General features: G+C 40.0%; 1 protein-coding gene across 6 annotated transcripts in view; it reads right to left on the bottom strand.

The window, feature by feature from the left end:
* Positions 1-12,990, bottom strand: part of cyrib.L (CYFIP related Rac1 interactor B L homeolog) — a 111,769-nt gene that overhangs the window by 21,497 nt on the left and 77,282 nt on the right. For 4 of the 6 annotated variants that reach the window (XM_018266293.2, XM_041565288.1, XM_018266292.2 and 1 more), the window contains 2 exon segments: positions 11,121-11,159; positions 3,187-3,269 (listed from right to left, as the gene is read on the bottom strand). In XM_018266293.2, the coding sequence (XP_018121782.1) occupies positions 3,187-3,259 (73 nt within the window). In that variant the 5' untranslated portion in view covers positions 3,260-3,269; positions 11,121-11,159. 6 annotated transcript variants of the gene reach the window in all.

The raw sequence follows: 12,990 nt of genomic DNA on the forward strand, positions 1-12,990 counted from the left end.
AACATGAAACGCTAGTGAATCCCCACTATCATAACCCAATGGGATTGTATGATTGTAGGTCCTTTGTGTTCACTGAGATTAGGGGCGGGACATAGGAGATTCCAACTGAGAATTGAGAGAACGGGCCAAGGTTCTCACGTAGTGGTACCAAATAAGTAAATTTTGACAGCTGCTGAAGACTGCATGTGCATGGAGACATAGTTTTGTAGAATGGGACAATAAGGAAGCACAGATTAACCCAATAGGACTCATGCAGCAATACACAAAGTGGCATTTGAGATCAGCGATTGAATCAAGACTTGCCGTAAGTTGTACAATGAACAGCTATGAACAGTAGGTACCTACTCTGCCTACCCTACAAATCCCATTCTGCATTCTCCTTCTTCTACGTCCTTCATTTACACCTCTCTATGGTCATTTGGCAATTACAACTGAAGTTTGGTTCATTCACAAACCCACAAAACTCAAGACCAGAGACGACTACATTCTATGAAAGTTCTCAGATGAACTTCTCCTCTTGTATTACAAATCCTGCTATTATTGAAAGGTTTTATCTTAATTCTTTCCCCTTGTGGGAATAGCATGACCTTCAACAATGGACGTAACTTAGGTAGAGCTTAGAGTTGGCAATGGTTCAAACCAAGTAAAACAAAAGGTTCTTTTATTGCACAGATATGTTTCTTTTTGGCTTTACGTAGATGGAAGATCATCGATGCAGAGATCACTTCTTATTAGTGGCTTTGACAAGTCTTGATTCTGAGCTATCTTAAATGCCGGCACATTGACCAATTAAGCATTGAACGTACATGGAAGCCAAGAGAGGACAATGTAAATGGTGATGGAAAACATTGCATTTATGTCAGGCAGCAACAGGACACACAAGGAGGGGCAAATCACAAGGTCAGCAGTGTAGAACACAATACAACCTTCCCAGCTTTCCATAGAAGATCAGAAGCCCCCAAATAGCTGGCCATGTACACCAGAGACTCAGATGTTCAGTAAAGACCCCAAGCTGGTCAACAAACTAAACTTAAGCAGCTCTGCAGGAGTGAGTGGTGTCAGGGACATGGTGGGCCACAGAAGAATCTCCAAGTCTTCTAAGAATAGAAGGTGATAAGGCTGGAGGCAGATGCCATTTAAAGCCTCAAACTATGGCTGTATGTACACATATCCAGAGTTCACAAGGGTTTTGCTGCTTTCCCATGTTCACCTACAGCAGAAGACTGCTGGGTTGAGAGAAGTTGCCTCATTCCAACACTGGTGTGACCAATCCTTAGACTGGTTGTCACCATCTGTGGTGACATGGTATACCAATCTTGTCCAAATGTTTTAAATTAATTGTCCCTTGGGCTACAATAGCTTTTTTTTAAATGATTCCTGCACCCTTGATGGTGTTTCAGGATTTCCTTGTAGTTCTAACCATACCGGAGATGCCACTAGCTCTCAGACTAGCTACAAGCTTCTCCCATGGGCCCATCAAGAACCTAAAAATGGGACCTAACCTCAAACCCAATGCATTCTGATGTTCTTCTTCTTGTGGCTTTCTATATAGGCACAAGTGGAAACAGAGATGAGCACCTTATGTCAATGCAATGACATGCAACTAGACATTAATTTTAGTAGGACAGATTTTTCCATTGTAACATGGATGCCTAACATGTGCCAGTGACAGGGGTCAGACTTGTATGTAAGCTGGAAATTTGCTGTAACTGTTAGTTCACGTTAACTACCACCAAGAACGAACCAATGTGCTACATTAAGGAAAACTGTGTCAAGAAGAGCAAAGAGAGATTATTGAGTATATGGCATCACAGTGCCAAAATAAATGGTCCATGTCAGTGGGTCTTCACAGTTGCCCTCAGGTCTCACAGCAGCACAGCATTGGCCAACCACGTTCTGTACCACCTGTGCTGCTGGGAGAATTCACATGGCTATTGAGGACTAGAGGTGAGGAATGAGACCCTACAGATGGACCATTCATGGCCAACTGGAGAAGAAAGGTGTAAAAAGAGTCCAAACAAATGTTAAGTTGGCACTTTTCAGAGACAAACTGTGGCTCTCCAACCGATCTACAGTTCCCAGCAGCATCAGTGATGCCAGACACAGCAGATTGGCAAGTGATAAAATGTCACAGTTTAAAGAAAGCTTCCATAAGTGGGAATTGCAATAACATTAGCTAAAAGTATATATTGTATTAAGAGCTTTATTTAGAATTATAGTGATGTAATATTTGCCTTTTTAATAACCATGAACCGAGTAACTTGGTAAGCAAATATTTGACTGGTCGCTATGGGTTACTAGACCTGAGTGCGGGGAATAATGTACCCCCTATTGTAAATTATAAGGATATTAGAAGTCACTGAGGGGTTCTGTGACCATATAAAGACACAATGCTGCAGGCTTAGTTATACAGGGAACTCTGAGTATCACTTATGTATTATAAGGGATAATGTACCCCTACTGTAAATGATAAGGATATTAGAAGTCACTGAGAGGTTGTTATGTGACCATATAAAGGCACAAGGCTGCAGGCTGAGTTATACAGGGAACTCGGGAGTATCACTTATGTATTATAAGGGATATTGTACCCCCTACTATAAATGATTAAGGATATTGGAAGTCACTGAGGGGTTGTTATGTGACCATATAAAGGCACAAGGCTGCAGGCTGAGTTATACAGGGAACTCGGAGTATCACTCATGTATTATAAGGGATAATATACCCCCTACTGTAAATGATAAGGATATTAGAAGTCACTGAGGGGTTGTTCTGTGACCATTTAAAGGCACAAGGCTGCAGGCTGAGTTATACAGGGAACTCTGAGTATCACTCATGTATTATAAGGGATATTGTACCCCCTACTGTAAATGATAAGGATATTAGAAGTCACTGGGGGGTTTCTGTGACCATTTACACACCGTGGACCCAAGAGACACCCTAAGCACACATTAACACTGATGGCATCATTAGTATCCATTATAGTATTAATAACACCAAGCAGGTATCACCAGGTATATGTATAATCCTTATTATTGTCCCAGTATTTTGTTATGGAAGCAATCCTGTGATGTTTAGTAGGCAAACACATAGACAGACAAGAGGCAGACAAACACTGAGCGCGGAGGACAAGCGCAGTCTACGGCAGGCAGAGAGAAAAAATATATATATACAAAATCATAATCTCACTTTCAAAATCAAGGAAAAAATTTGGCCCCTGCTCAAGGTCTGTGCAAGTCAAAACTTTAAGAAGGTTCCCCATGACAAGGTACCTGCCAAGACAAGAATGAGAAAAGACACAAGGTCTTTATGAGAAAGTTACAGTATGATCAAATGCTGAAGTGGGGGCTCAATCAGAAGAGGAGGTGGACACCAAGCTGCTTCACTCCTTGGAGAACCTGTAGGGTTAGGGGGGGCCATGGTTAGGTTTCCATAGACATCTGATGGACATTATTATGTTACCAGCATTTTGACCACCTCCTTGTGAGTAAATCCTATGTCTGCTGTCCCCAGCGGTGTTGTGAGGGGTCTCAGTCTGGCTGCAAAGCCAATTCTCGTGGCTATAAATGGACTTTCATGGCTTCTTTAGCTTTTCTTATCATTGATCTTCAGGTTAAAGGCATGAAGCCTATTAGGCTCAGCGATTAGCCTGTAAACTCCCTGGTCGAATTATACTAGGGATGCACACAACCTTTTGGATTCGTCCAAATCACAACTCCTCCGCAAAAGATTAGACTGAACCATATTTAAATTTGAGAAAACCTGTTATGTACAGTTTTCCAGAGCTTCACAGTCACGTGACATTAGGAGACAGATTTATTAAAGGTCGAACTGAAAATTCGAATTTTCTAATTTTTTTTTATGGTAAAAACTCTCAAATTCGAATAGTGAATTATCGAAACTCAATTCGAATTTTGAAATTTATCAAACTCTGGCCCTTTAACAATTCAAATTCGACTATTTGCCACCGAAAACCTGCCGAGTTCATGTATAAGTCAATGGTAGAGGTCCAGGGACCAGGGACATGTTACTAGCCTTCCAGGCATTCAAGTTATTTTCGGGAAAAAAAAACTTGAATTGAGTTTAGTCGAATTCGATTGGAGTTTTTGCGTCTGTAAAATTTGTTCGAGTTTTAGTTTTTAAATAAATAATCCCCCAATCAAATTTCAAGTATATTCGAATTTAATAGAGTTAAAAAGAACTCACGTGTATTCGAAATTCGACTTTTAATAAATGTGCTAGTAATGTGCAGGTCGAGAATTTCTTGACCCGCACCCGACCCTAACCAGCCCCCTTCCGCACTGCACCCGGCCTGGGCCTGCTCCTGCCCTCTTTTTATAGACCCGCGCCTGCCCCACAGTGATGTCACAAAAGGGGTGGGGGCAGGCGGAAGTCTATAAATTCCGGCACCGGAAGCCGGCAGTACTAGGTTGCGGGCGGGAAGAGCAGAAAAAGAGCTCGTGACCCGAAGGATTTTAGGGTTGCACCAAACCCAGGATTCATTTTGGAATTTGGCGGAATCATAGCACTTTTTGCAGGATTTGCCCAAATACTTGGTGCATTTTAACTGCACAAATCAGCATGTCTCAAAAATGAATTCAATGGGCCAAACACTGGCAGATCTGATAGGCCAAGCTTCATGGTTTTCAATCGAGTTGCCCTGGCATCCCAAAGCATAAGTGCCCTGAATGTTGAGTTCAGATTGTGATCAGTATTCGGCACAATGTTTGGTGAACGCATGGTCTTGCTATTGATTCTGTCTGGGTAGGTTTCCTCCTGCACAAACACCTCTTGGGACAGCAAACTAGAATTTCCCTGGGCCTTGGATCCCTGACATTAGGACAAAAAAAAAAGAAGCTGATCACAAAGGACCCCAATGAATTTGGAAATGCTGCTGGATAATGGAAGTGTCTCCTCCGAGTGGAGAGCTTCATGCACCCGCCGCAGCTCCTATCTAACTGCACTTTCCCATGCTCTGCAGCTGTGCGAGGCTTCACGTTGAGACTTACTTTCAAAATCCAAGAAAAAATGGGCTGCATTGTGGTCTATGTCTCTGGTTAGCACCTTAATGAGATTACCCATGCCAGCCAACCTAAAAATAAAGAACGGCACAGTCATTGAGTTCCAGTAAATGAGAGCGAAACGCGTGAGTTCAGTTAGCGCTCTGCTTCTTGTGGTTTCCTACAGGGACGCAGGAGTGGAACCAGAGCCTGGCATGTGAGAAGGATCGCTCCGTGCAACGTGTCCGTGGTTAGGCATTTCCTTTCTTACCCCCCCCATTGTCCCGCCCTCCCTTCTTAAAGGGGTGGTTCACTTTTACATTAACTTTTAGTATGGAATGACCAATTCCAAGCAACTTTTTCACTTTATTATTTTTTATTTTTTAATTATTTGCCTTCTACTTCTGACTTTTTCCAGCTTTCAAATGGGGGTCACTGACCCCATCTAAAAAAAAACAAATGCTCTGTAAGGTTACAAATGTATTGTTATTGTTACTTTTTATTACTCATCTTTCGATTCAGGTCTCTCCTATGTGTGTGTGTATAAATATATATATATATATATATATATATATGCAAGTAACTGGAAAAAAAACTTTTTCAAAAATGAAGATGATTTAGTTTCTTAATGTTTTTTTTTTTTTAATATTTTCCTTGCTGTTCTTCCTTATGCTAGACTGAAATTTTAAATGCATTTAAATGTGATTGTCGGGGGCACTCAAGCAACCAATTAAAGGGAGTGGTTGAAGTTTAAGTTAACACATGTTATAGAAAGGACTATTTTAAGTAACTTTTCCATTGGTCTTCATTGTTTATGTGTGATAGTTTTTGAACTATTTGTCTTCTTCTTCTGACTCTTTCCAGCTTTCAAATGAGGGGTCACTGACCCCATCTAGAAAAACAAATGGTCTGTAAGGCTACAAATGTATTGTTATTGCTTTTTATTACTCATGTTTCTATTCAGGCCTCTCCTATTCATATTCCCGTCTCTTATTCAAATCACTGCATGGTTGCTATGGTAATTTGGACCCTAGCAACAAGATTGCAGAAATGGCAAACTGGAGAGCTGCTGAATAAAAAGCTAAATAACTCAAAAACCACAAATAATAAAAAATGAAATCCAATTGCAAATTGTTGCAGAATATCAACTGTTAGTATGATGTAGAGATTGACATTCTGAGACAAATTGCAATTGGGCTTCATTTTTTATTATTTGTGGTTTTTGAGTTATTAAGCTTTTTATTCAGCAGCTCTCTAGTTTGCCATTTCGGCAGTCTTGTTGCTAGGGTGCAACTTAGCCCAGCAACCACGCATTGGTTTGAATAAGAAACTGGAATATGAATAGGAGAGGCCTGAATGGAAAGATGAGCAATAAAAAGTAACAATACATTTGTAGCCTTACTTTTAGAAGGGGTCAGCGACGCCCATTTGAAAGCTGCAAAGAGTCAAAAGAATAACTATAAAAAATAAATAATGAAGACCAAATGAAAAGTTGCTTGGAATTGGTCAATCTATAACATACTAAAAATTACCGTAAAGTTAATTTAAAAGGTGAACAACCCTTTTAAACAAAAGGCTGCTTATTACACAATGGCATCGGGGAGAGGAAAGAGTGCTGCTGGGTAATCTCTCCTTATTTAAATCTGCTTTAGCAGGACACGGGTAATCTGCTGCTGAACTATAACCCCAGCACATACAATATATGCTGCACCATTAAAACTAGATGCTTATATATAAATATAAATGCCCATAATAATTCTCAGTGATGCAGGCTACATGACATTTGAAGCGGCCACGAGGCACACATCGATGAAATTGCTGTCTGGATTTAAAGGGGTAAGGTGGCGACTACATCAGCACCCAGTAATAAATATGGGGAAATTGCCTTTTGAAAAGGCCCACTTTCTTGTTGCACAGTTTTAATGCTTTGGCTCAGGAGGTGCAGCTGAACTCCACATCACACTGTAGGGAGACTTAGTGCCCTGGAATGGAAGTGTTGAGATTAGCAGAAGACATAATGATAACAGTAAGCAGCACTACATTCATTTCAATCCAAGTTGGCAGGGAAAGGGCACGGTGAGAAGGTGCAGAACAAATGCCATTCTAACAGTGCGGCTCAGCCTGGGGCCCCGTTCCACCCACTGCGTGTAAACTTTTATTTATTGTGAATATCTCTGGGGCCACAGGAGAGTCACAATGTTTCTGTATATATGACGGCTTATTGTGTTGAGGGGAAACTTGAACAAATGTTTGTCTGTAAAGGGGGGCCCTTACACAAACCTTCTATAAAACCACCTGCTTGAGTCCCAGACCCCAGTCATCGCATTTATGGCACCTGCAGTTTGATAGGATCGTGTGTGGTTGCAGCTTTCACTAATGCTCTGTTAAAGGGAAACCCTTACAGAAATAAATACTTGTGGCTACAGCCCTGGTGTGCCATTAAAGCAAGGAATGTAATGTAGCCTTGCTTCTTTTTTTGGAATATGGGGGATTGTTCTACACACATGCCAGGGGCAATGTAAGGGAACAGGGCATACCATTTTAATATTGCTTTAAGGGGTGGTTCACCTTTAAGTTAACTTTTAGTATGCCACAGAATGGTCAATTTTAAGCAACATTTCGATTGGTTTTCTTTTTCTTATAGTTTCTGCATTATTTGCCTTCTTCTTCTGACTCTTTCCAGCTTTCTAACGGTGGTCACTGACCCCATCTAAAAACAAATGCTCTATAAAGCTACAAATGTATTGTTATTGCTACTTTTTTTACTCATGTTTCTATTCAGGCCTCTCCTATTCATATTCCAGTCTCTTATTCAAATCAGTGCAAGGTTGCTAGGCTAATTTGTTCCCTAGCAACCAGACTGCAGAAATTGTAAACTGGAGAGCTGCTGAATAAAAAGCTAAATAACTCAAAAAAAACTACAAAAAATGAAAACCAATTGCAATTTGTCAAAGAATATCACTCTCTACATCATACTAAAAGTTAATTTAAATGTAAACAATCAAATCCCTTTAGGTAGGTGTGGCTACAGAACCAGGATTCCGCTACCCTGTGTCAGGAGCCAGAACCAGCAGTGCAGAGGATATTCACGGCCAACAACAAACACTGCTTTCAATAGCCGTTACACTTACAACTAAATTCAAATAAACTGTAAAATGTTAATATTGGAAAGGTGCTTAAAATGACAGAATATGGTGTGCATGCAAACAGCTAATGAGTGCCCCTTTCACTCTGCAGTAAAGCAATACTCCCATCTAGTGGTGGCTTTTAAGAATGCAATTTAACGAGACTGTCACAGCTGTTACTAAAGTAACTAGCACTAGTAACCCTAGCAACAGCAGTGTCACACCAAACATACAGTGTTCAGTGCTTGGGAGGATAGTAAGTATGAATTAAATTAAATGAATAAAAGGGTAGGTCAGCTAATTTAAAAAAAAGACATGAATAAATTAATAATAATACATTTGGGTGGATGGAGATGAAGCTATATTTTTAATTTTTCTACCAATAAATTTATCTTTTAACGGAGTATCTTTGGTCTTGTGGATCCATTTTAGTGCCGGTCAGCCCTGCTTCTTTATCTTCTCATGAATAAATTAATAAACAATAATTGCATTGCTTAGAATAGGACACTAACATACCAAACATTAATGTACAGGTAAACTTCCCCTTTAATTGTGGCTGAGTTCAATTATAAGCAAAGTCCATGAGAATTCTACAGATATGGTTTGGGCCTCATGTACAGACTCTGGTGTCGTGGCCATGAATATCTTCTGCACTGCTGGTTCTGGCTTCTGACAGGGTAGCGGAATACTGGTTCTGCAGCCACACCTACCTAAAGGGATTGTTCAACTTTAAATTAACTTTTAGTATGATACAGAGAGTGATATTCTGAGACAATTTGCAATTGGTTTTAATTTTTTATTATTTGTGTTTTTTGAGTTAATTAGCTTTTTATTCAGCAGCTCTCCAGTTTGCAATTTCTGCAGTCTGGTTGTTAGGGAACAAATTCCCCTAGCAACCATGCACTGATTTGAATAAGAGACCTCCTCTCACTCTCTACCTCATATTAGAAATAAACTCAAAGGTGGACAACCCACGTGCAGATTAGGCAGCAGCTCATTATAACTATAATTAGTACTATAATAGTAATACAGGGTTGGGGAACTAGTCTATACCAAGCTGTATGACTGCATAAGATAATAATTAGATATATATAAAAGTATATAAAAGGGAACTATATATATATATATATATATATATATATATATATATATATATATATATATATATATATATATATATATATATATATATATATATATGGCTGTAATTAGGGAAATTACAAGAGATGCTTCTCTATATCTGCCAGTCTGTGCCCATTACAATTTGATGACTTTTATCCCACCCCTTATGATAATGAGTCTGACACAGGAGATCCCTCTCACTAGTGTGTCTGTGTAACAAGCGCTGCTGTAATTCAACCACTAGATGGCAGTGTAGGCAATCAATATAAACACAGCTGCATGATTACAGGACAACAGAAGCCATGGTAAAAGGGTGGATCGCCTTTAACTTAACTTTAGGATGTTATAGAATGGCCAATTCTAAGTTTTTTACATTTTAAATAATTTTTCTTATGACTCTTTCCAGCTTTCAAATGGGTCACTGACCCCATCTAAAAACAAATACTCTGTAAGGCTACACATGTATTCCTATTGCTACTTTTTATTACTCATCTTTCTATTCAGGCCTCTCCTATTCATATTCCTGTCTCTTATTTAAATCAATGCATGGTTGCTAGGGGAATTTGGACCCTAGCAACCAGACTGGAGAGCTGCCGAATAACCACAAATAATAAAAAAAATGAAAACCAAGCGCACATTGTCTCAGGATATCACTCTCTACATCATACTAAAAGTTAACTCAAAGGTGAACAACCCCTTTAAAGAGGAAGTAAAGTCTAAAAAAGAACAAGGCTAGAAATGCTGTATTTTGTATAGTAAACATGAACATGAACTTACTGCACCACAAGCCTAATCTAACAAATGATTTATGCTTTCAAAGACAGGGGGTCACCATCTTGTAACTTTGTTATACATCTTTGCAAGACCAAGACTGTACACATGCTCAGTGTGGTCTGGGCTGCTTTGGGATCATCATAAATGATCAAAACGGCACAAGTCAAATAATATCTGCCAGAAGCCGATACAGCAAGACTGATTAATAATCAGAATATACAGACTGCACTGGGTCTGTGGATACAAATCTCTACACAGTCACCAGCTGCTCTACAGGGAAACAAACAAAGCTGCTCGAGGTCAGGGAAGTAAGGCGGGGGCTCCCCCTGATGGTTGAAAGTATGATCGTTTCCCTCCAGAGCAGTTAGGGACTGTCTGAAGTTTCCTATCCGCTGCTGTGAGAGCAAGTAAGACAAAGGGGGAATGTCACTGCATACAGTCAGGTTTATTTTAAAAACCGTAGACATTGCTCATTTTTGAATTAAAGTATATTGGAGATAGGTTTCTTTTTCATTAAAGAAAGTAAAAATGGGATTTAATTTTTTTGCCTTTACATGCCCTTTAACTCGGGTGCTAATTTGTCCCCTACTAAATAAAGTTGAACCACGGACCAGTGTTCTGAAAAACACTATATTATTCTATACTATCCACTATTTGGATTTCGGCCGAACCCCCAAATCCTTCGCGAAAGATTCGGACGAATACAGAACCCAAAAACTAATTTGCATATGCAAATTAGGAATGGGAAGGGGAAAGCATTCTTTACTTCCTTGTTTTGTGACAAAAAGTCACAAAAATTCCCTCCTCGACCTTAATTCACATATGCAAATTAGGATTCGGATTCAGTTTGGCCGAATCCGAATCCTGCTGAAAAAGGCTGAATCCTCGTCAAATCCCAAGCTGAATCCTGGATTCAGTGCATCCTGAATAGAATCCTAATGCCCCCCCCCCCCAGAACAAAAAAAGAAAGGAATCTCCCCTCCTTTTACTCACCGTCCCAGTATTTGGAGGGGGGACGTTTGGGAAATGCAGTAGTTAGTCAGAGGCGTGACAGCATAATGCTGATATTCAATACAATGCACAACAAACATGGGGGGCTCACCTATAACCAGTGCTGGTGCTGCAGTCTGCTCTCCCCAATCTGGAAAAGAAGAATGGGAAAGGATCATTGGGGTGCAAAAGAAACCGTTGTCATTGCAATTCTGTGTTATTTGCCTTAAGCAACCACTAGGGGTCACTGCAGGACAATACGTGTCCATTCTGGTGGCTGGGAATGATATGTCAGTACAGATAATGGATCTTTCTGTAATTTGGATCTTCATACCTAAAGTCTACTAGAAAATCACGTAAACATGAAATAAACCCAATAGGCTGGTTTTGCTTCCAATAAGGATTAATTATATCTTAGTTGGGATCAAGTACAAGTTACTGTTTTATTATTACAGAGAAAAGGGAAATCATTTTTAAAAATTTGTTGAAAATGGAGTCTATGGGAGACGGCCTTTCCATTATTTGGAGCTTTCTGGATAAGGGGTTTCCAAGTAACGGATCCTATACCTGTACAAGCTCTGAGTAACCTCTATGAGGGGGTTGCCCCTAGAATACATTGCGTATTTCCTGTGATATTTGAATGATTTCACTGAAAGGGAGGCTTCAGTTTATTCATATTCTAATAAACATCCCGTTTAATCCTCACTTCCACAATGCTGCCTGGTTGCTATGGTAATTAAGCCCTTGCAACCTGTTTAAATACTGAGAGGCACAGAACCAACATGTCAATAACTCAAAAAAAGAGAACTCTCTGCCCCAAAATAAAACTTAAAGGGGTGGTTCACCTTTAAGTTAACTGTTAGTATGTTATGGAATAGTTAACTCTTAGCAACTTTTCAATTGGTCTTAATTTTTTATAGTTTTTGAATGATGTCTTTTGACTCTTTCCCACTTTCAAATGGGGGTCACTGACCCCATCTAAAGAATAAGTGCTCTGTGAGAGTCTGGCCACACAAGCAGATTTGGGGAGATTAGTCGCCCCAGCGACAAATCTCCTCTTCTTCGGGGTGTCAATCTCCCCGAACTGGCAGACCCTGAGGCTACACATTTATTGTTATTGCTACTTTTTATTACTCATCTTTCAATTCAGGTCTCTCCTATTCATGTTCCAGTCTCTTATTCAAATAAGTGCATGGTTGCTAGGGCAATATGGACCCTAACAACAAGATTGCTGAAATTGCAAACTGGAGAGCTGCTGAATAAAAAGCTAAATAACTCAAAAACCACAAATAATAAAAAATGAAAACCAATTACAAATTGTCTCAGAATATCACTCTCTACATCATACTAACAGTTAATTTAAAGGTGAACAACCCCTTTGTGTAAACTAAATAGACATATGGGTTATATTGCCAAATTTCTGACTTAGGGACGGCAATGGGCTCCAAGGAGGCCCCACAGTTTAGACATAGTGGGTCCCTGCTCTGGGCGTCTAATACAAATAGTTGTACTAATCACACGGCAGGTCACACAAGTCCCTACAAGTGTAAATAAAGGCGGCAGGCGGCATTATTCCTGGCTGAGACAATGGCAAATTATCAGCTCAGATCTGTTCCAAAGCCACAGACAAGAACATTTATTAACAATACAGGAGCCTCCGTCACCCCCGCCTTCCATTTCCTCAACTTGTAACCCACAACACAAAGACTACACAGCGGCACCAGGAGCAGCTACACACGGGGAGATTAGCACCCTCTGCTGGGGGAAAGATGGGGTGCAATGCATTAAAGGAGACATTTCATGTAAAAAATAGGAATGTACCAGTGCATTATACTCATTTAGATATAGAAGAATTGTGCTTAAAGGAACACTATACCCCCAATATGAATACTTGAGCAACAGCTCTCCCTTCTCTTCTACTTCCTGTTCCCTGGATTCCCAGGCTGTGCACTCAGCTCACTGCACTGTAGGACAGGAACCAA

This window comes from Xenopus laevis, chromosome 6L, assembly GCF_017654675.1.
Source record: "Xenopus laevis strain J_2021 chromosome 6L, Xenopus_laevis_v10.1, whole genome shotgun sequence".
NCBI classification, from domain to species: domain Eukaryota; kingdom Metazoa; phylum Chordata; class Amphibia; order Anura; family Pipidae; genus Xenopus; species Xenopus laevis.